Source organism: Salvelinus sp. IW2-2015, linkage group LG34 (genome assembly GCF_002910315.2).
Source record: "Salvelinus sp. IW2-2015 linkage group LG34, ASM291031v2, whole genome shotgun sequence".
Lineage (NCBI taxonomy): Eukaryota > Metazoa > Chordata > Actinopteri > Salmoniformes > Salmonidae > Salvelinus > Salvelinus sp. IW2-2015.
The window spans coordinates 247,342-253,674 of record NC_036873.1 but is presented as its reverse complement, the minus strand read 5'-3'; the positions used below and the strand labels follow the sequence as shown (position 1 = coordinate 253,674).

General features: G+C 42.1%; 1 protein-coding gene across 1 annotated transcript; it reads right to left on the bottom strand.

Annotated features, from left to right (window-relative positions):
- Positions 1–348: 348 nt before the first annotated feature.
- Positions 349–2,177, bottom strand: LOC139023673 (receptor-type tyrosine-protein phosphatase H-like). The gene is made up of 4 exons (XM_070437238.1): positions 1,825–2,177; positions 1,460–1,726; positions 925–1,194; positions 349–821 (listed from the first exon to the last, which is right to left on the bottom strand). Exons 1-4 carry the CDS (start codon positions 1,946–1,948, stop codon positions 469–471), a joined length of 1,014 nt encoding a protein of 337 aa, XP_070293339.1. The 5' UTR covers positions 1,949–2,177; the 3' UTR covers positions 349–468.
- Positions 2,178–6,333: the final 4,156 nt, after the last annotated feature.

Below are 6,333 nucleotides of genomic sequence, written 5' to 3'. Positions count from 1 at the left end.
CGAAACAGTCCCGTGTGGCGCAACATAGAAACAGACACAGGAGACAACCACCCACCACAAACAATGTGAAACCACCTACCTTAATATGGCTCTCAATCAGAGGGAACGTAAACCACCTGCCTCTAATTGAGAACCATATCAGGTCAGCCATTAACCAACATAGAAACACATAACATAGACTGCCCACCCAAACTCACGCCCTGACCGATTAACACATACAAAATAAACAGAAAACAGGTCAGGAACGTGACATACACTTTCAATTAATACTCACTGATTCTTTAGACTAAACAAGGAGGCCTACACTAAAATGAATACACTGATTCTTTAGACTAAACAAGGAGGCCTACACTTTCAATGAATACACTGATTATTTAGACTAAACAAGGAGGGGCTTGAAGTGGAACATTTCACCTAGTTCAGATTGTTCCACTTCCACCCCCAGTAGTAAATTGAGTAGCTTGCTGTCTATGATATGTGAGAATTGGTACTAGGTTCCGATATTAGTTTTTGAAACAATTTTACGACAAGTCGGCAAGTGCAGGCCTTGGTAGTGCAGATGGTTGTAGAGACAGGTTCACTCTGTTCCCCATTGTTCAGCACAGTAGAGACACTGATGGTGTACTGGGTCCCAGGTCGTAGGTCAGAGAGTGTCTTGTGACAGTCGCCAGTGTATGCTGCCTGAGTTTCTGTTCCTGGGCTGCAGTAAGATATGAGGAACTGCTGAGGGTTTTGATCTGGTTCGAGAGTCTTGGTCCATCTTACAGAGAGTGAGGTAGATTTCAGCTTCTTTAAAGCCAAGTCTCCTGGTGCTGGGACCGCTAAAATATATTGTAAACAAGAAAAGGAAGGTGTTAGTATATAAAACAGAGTGATCTGACTGGAAATTGCATGACATTTTTTATTTCTGAATTTGGTCCTTACTTGTGGTCAAGGTGATTGACACTATTTGGCTTTGCACCCCATCTTCCAACCCAGAACAGACAGTGACTAAGTATTCAGAGCCACATTGCAGGTCAGAGAGAGTGATGCTGTGTGAAGATGTGGTAGTGATGTGTGGTTCTGTCCCTGGACAGTGGTAGGAGATCTGGTAATGATGTTGGGTTTGGTCCAATCCTGGTGGCTGGTTCCAGCTAACAGCAGCTGATGTGGTGTCCACTGAGTCAACAGTCAGCTGGTCTGGAGCAGGAAGTACTAACGGAAAATACATTATTATCAGTGTTACAGTTTAACTCCAGAAATATACTACAGGAGGAAAAATGGAATAAGTCCAGGGATAAACATGTCTGTAATTGCTTTTGATTTGGGAAGAAATAAGTTAAAAAAAAACAGAAGTCACAACAGAAGTTAACTTGTAATGTTACAAAATGTCTGTTCTGGTTACTGGTAAAGATATTAACTGTAACAAGGTGAGGTAGATGAACACAGATGAACAGCAATAAGAAGGTAGATCTCTTACTAGTACAGATGGTTGTAGAGACAGGTTCACTCTGTTCCCCATTGTTCAGCACAGTGATGACACTGATGGTGTACTCGGTCCCAGGTTGCAGGTTTGAGACAGTTTTGTGGCATTCCTTAGTATTTTCTGTGCAGGGATTTGTTCCTGGGCTGCAGTAGGATATGAGGAAGCGCTGTGGGACTTTCTCCATTCCTTCAGCCTCGGACCAGTGGAGAGTGAAGGAGGTATCTTTCAAATGGTCTACCTTTAAGTCTCTGGGTGGAACCACTGGAACATAAATCAAGATTTATTTTAAGATCCATAACAATATCTCTCTTAAAACACAAAGTATGTCAGTACAACATGACTAAAATCAAACTCTTTACCTATGAATACAGATGCAGAGACCCATCTGCTTTGTCTGCCATCTTCTCCCTCTGTGGCCACACTGAACTGGTACTTTTCACCAGGTTGGAGACTGCTTATTTCAAGCTGATACACATCTTTCATTCTTGATGAGCTTGTTTCTCAGTCACATTCCCAGGTAATTCTAAACTGTTGTGGTCCYTCAACCCCCTCAGGAGAACCCCAGTTCAGAGACACAGAGTCTGATGTCAGCAACAGGATCTGGAAATAACCAGGACACCAGGAGGGGGCAGCACTGGTGAAGACATGACAGGAGAGAAAAAACACACAATTGGAACTGTATTCACAAACACAAATGCATATCTGAATTTAAGGAGAAACAAATGATATCTTAACAAACCATTGTTTAATTGTATGTTCATCATTTTTCACAAGTTATAAGCTATCACTAAAGGTCTTCGAACACTACTTTTGGGTCAGTTAATTATTGATTGTACATGACTTACTGTCGACTGACACTGGCCTTTGGTGTTGCTCTCCATCAAAAGTCTTGAGTGTTGCTCTCCATCAAAAGTCTTGACAGTGGAAACAGAGTAAGAAACAATATTTTAATTTAAAAACAAAATGTTTATGTTGTAAAACAAGCAATGATAAAGCTTGTAGCTTGAACTTGCATTAACAGTACTAACAAATGCATAATCTTCTGTAATAAGTATATTCAGTTATCCACTCAATAAAATTAGGGGGTAAATCAGCTACCTGGCGCCCAGCTTGTTTCATCCCATCATAGATGTATCATGTCCTTTGTGTTATGTTACTACACACAGACTGAGTTGTAGAAGGTAAGTGGTTCTTCTACATAGAAGAGCATAGGAAATCCCAGGGCATAGTGTCTATAATACTGTAATAAGCTCACAGTTGCTGTCACAAAGGAGGGACCATATTCCTGTAAAGCTTAGAGAGCATCTCATGTTAAATACTGTTGAAGTTGAAATAATGTTGAAGTTTATATGCTACGGTTCATCTGCTTCACTAAAGCCCATTCTGGTTGGAAGCTGCTTAGACAGTGCTAATAGTATCTGATAATATGTGTGAAATCAAATGTATAGTCACATGCCCGAATACACGTGTAGACCTTACAGTGATTGTTTACTTACAAGCCCTAACCAAAAGCAGTTAAAAAAATATGAATAAGATAAGAAATAAAAGTACCAAGTAGTTTACAGAGCAGCAGTAAAATAACAATAGCGAGACTGATATACAGGAGGTACCGGGTACAGATCAATGTGCGGAGGCACGTTAGTTGAGGTAATTGAGGTGATATTACATGTAGTAGAGTTTATTAAAGTGACTATGCATGGATATATACAGAGAGTAGCAGCAGTGTAAAGGGAGGGGGGGGCAATGCAAATAGTCTGGGTAGCCATTGTGATTGATGTTCAGGAGTCTTATGGCTTCGGGTAGAAGCTGTTTAGAAGCCTCTTGGACCTAGACTTTGCGCTCCGGTACCGCTTGCCGTCTTGTAGCAGAGAGAACAGTCTGACTAGGGTGGCTGGTCATTGACAATTTTGGCCTTCCTCTGACACCGCCTGGTATAGAGGTCCGGATGGCAGGAAGCTGGCCCAGTGACGTACTGGGCCATAGGTACCACCCTCTGTAGTGCTGCGGTCGAGGCTGAGCAGTTGCCATAGCCAGGCATGATGCAACCAGCCAGATGCTCTGATGGTGCAGCTGTAGAACCTTTTGAGGATTGAGGACCCATGCAAAATCTTTTCAGTCTCCTAAGGGGGAATAGGTTTTGTCGTGCCCTCTTCACGACTGTCTTGTGTGCTTGGACCATGTTATTTGTTGGTGATGTGAACAGCAAGAACTTGAAGCTCTCAACGCTACTCCACACAGCCCACAATGAAATGTGGGCGTGCTCGGTCCTCCGGCTTACCTACCCTTACCACCTGAGGGCAGCCCGTCAGGAAGTTCTGGATCCAGTTGCAGAGGGAGGTGTTTAGTCCCAGGGTCCTTAGCTTATTGATGAGCTTTGTGGGCACTACGGTGTTTCAGAAGGGTTCTATGTAGATTCCGTTTTACCTTCTATGTAGAACCATTTCTTTCAAAAACTGTTTTTGGTAGAACGCTATCCCACCACAAAGAACCCTTTTCAAACCCTTTTTATAAGAGTGTTTCTAAATGTCAAACAATTATATGACTTTGACCAACTGGGTTTAAACCTGAACCTTCTTTGCACCACAAGACTGGGTTGAGATAAAACTATACCTTTTCAATTGCCACATGTGCTTTGTTTTGGGGGTTCGGGCCTAGTTTGGTGACCCATCCTTATATATTTTTTTATGGATGGCACCACCCTCAGTCTACTGCTCTGGATAACTCATTTTAACTTTCAGAGAGGAGGCCTCACAATCCTGACGATGACTGGTCTAGTCCCATATCAGTCTGTAAATAACAAAAGTACAACCTTTTAGACAAACACTGCTGCTCTGCTATTGGTAAAAGTCCAATACACATTGTTACATCCCTCTTCATGTATTATCTTATGATCATACAAATGGAGATTGGGCGTCTGATATCGTTTGTTGAACTTTCCTGAAAGCATTGTGGGGATACATAGGTACATTGACTCCTTGACCATTCCAACCACTTATCGGTTTCTGGGTCACGGTAAAGGATGAAGGAGTCGAGGATAGAACCGACATTTGCACAATTGAGAATCTTCCACTGTTGTTCACTAGCCCTGTACCTAACTAGTACATGAATAAATATAGAGTGAAATGATGAGTGCATCAGTTATCAGTAAAATGAAAACATGGACTGGACTTAGAGTATTGACCACTATAGGCTACAGTACATATAAATAAGAGTGTCTTAAATCAAGGTATCTGTCCAGCACAGACAAAATACTCTCATAATTGAATGCTGATGGCTGCTGATAGGCTAGTATGATCAATCATTTGATTAAGGATATTGCAAGTCATTTTATTGAAATTATCGTCACAAATATTAGTGTTTAACTTCTTTGATATAGGGGGCAGTATTTTCACTTTTGGATGAATTGCGTGCCCATAGTGAACTGCCTCCTACTCTGTCCCAGATGCTATTATATGCATATTATTATTACTATTGGATAGAAAACACTCTGATGTTTCTAAAACTGTTTGAATGATGTCTGTGATTATAACAGAACTCATATGGCAGGCAAAAACCTGAGACAAAATCCAAACAGGAAGTGAGAATTCTGAGACTGGTCGATGTTAAAGTCATCGCCTATTCAATTCCCTGTAATACTGTATATGGATCTGTTTGCACTTCCTACGCCTTCCACTAGATGTCAAGTCTGTAGAACGCTGAATGGAGCCTCTAGTGTGATGTGGGGCCGGATGGGAGGTGTTTCAGTCATTGGTCTGGCAGATTGCCAGTTCTTGTTCACGCGCTTTCCTCATGATATCACCTTGCGTTCCATAAATTCTACAGACATGAAGGAATGCTCCGGTTGGAACGTTATTGGATATATACAGTGGGGCAAAAAAGTATTTAGTCAGCCACCAATTGTGCAAGTTCTCCCACTTAAAAGGATGAGAGAGGCCTGTAATTTTCATCATAGGTACACTTCAACTATGACAGACAAAATGAGAAAAGAAAATCCAGAAAATCACATTGTAGGATTTTTGATGAATTTATTTGCAAATTATGGTGGAAAATATGTATTTGGTCACCTACAAACAAGCAAGATTTCTGGCTCTCACAGACCTGTAACTGCTTCTTTAAGAGGCCTCCTCTGTCCTCCACTCGTTACTGTATTAATGGCACCTGTTTGAAACTTGTGTTCAGTATAAAAGACACCTGTCCACAACCAAACAGTACACTCCAAACTCCACTATGGCCAAGACCAAAGAGCTGTCAAAGGACACCAGAAACAGAAGTTGAGACCTGCACCAGGCTGGGAGAACTGAATCTGCAATAGGTAAGCAGCTTGGTTTGAAGAAATCAACTGTGGAGCAATTATTAGGAAATGGAAGACATACAAGACCACTGATAATCTCCTCGAGTCTGGGGTCCACCAAGATCTCACCGTGGGGTCAAAATAATCACAGAACAGTGAGCAAAAATCCAGTAACCAACGCGGGGGGACCTATGTGAAAGACCTGCAGAAGCGCTGGGACCAAAGTAACAAAGCCTATCCCAGTAACACACTACGCCGCCAGGGACTCAAATCCTGCAGTGCCAGACGCTGTCCCCCTGCTTAAGCCAGTACATGTCAGGCCCGTCGTGAAGTTTGCTAGAGAGGCATGTTTGGATGATCCAGAAGAAGATTGGGAGAATGTCTAGGTCAGATGAAACCAAATATAACTTTTGTACAAAACTCAACTCGTCGTGTTTGGAGGACAAAGAATGTGAGTTGCATCCAAAGAACACCATACCTACTATGCAGCATGGGGGTGGAAACATGATGCTTTGGGCTGTTTTTCTGCAAAGGGACAGGACGACTGAATCCGTGTAAAGGACAGAATGAATGGAGC

Coding starts and splice junctions, on each gene's coding strand:
- LOC139023673 (XM_070437238.1), bottom strand. CDS start 1,948: ATGAAAGATGTGTATCAGCTTGAAATAAGCAGTCTCCAACCTGGTGAA. Junction 1,195..1,459: donor CTCTACAACCATCTGTACTA/GTAAGAGATCTA, acceptor ATTTTCCGTTAG/TACTTCCTGCTCCAGACCAG. Junction 822..924: donor GTCAATCACCTTGACCACAA/GTAAGGACCAAA, acceptor AATATATTTTAG/CGGTCCCAGCACCAGGAGAC.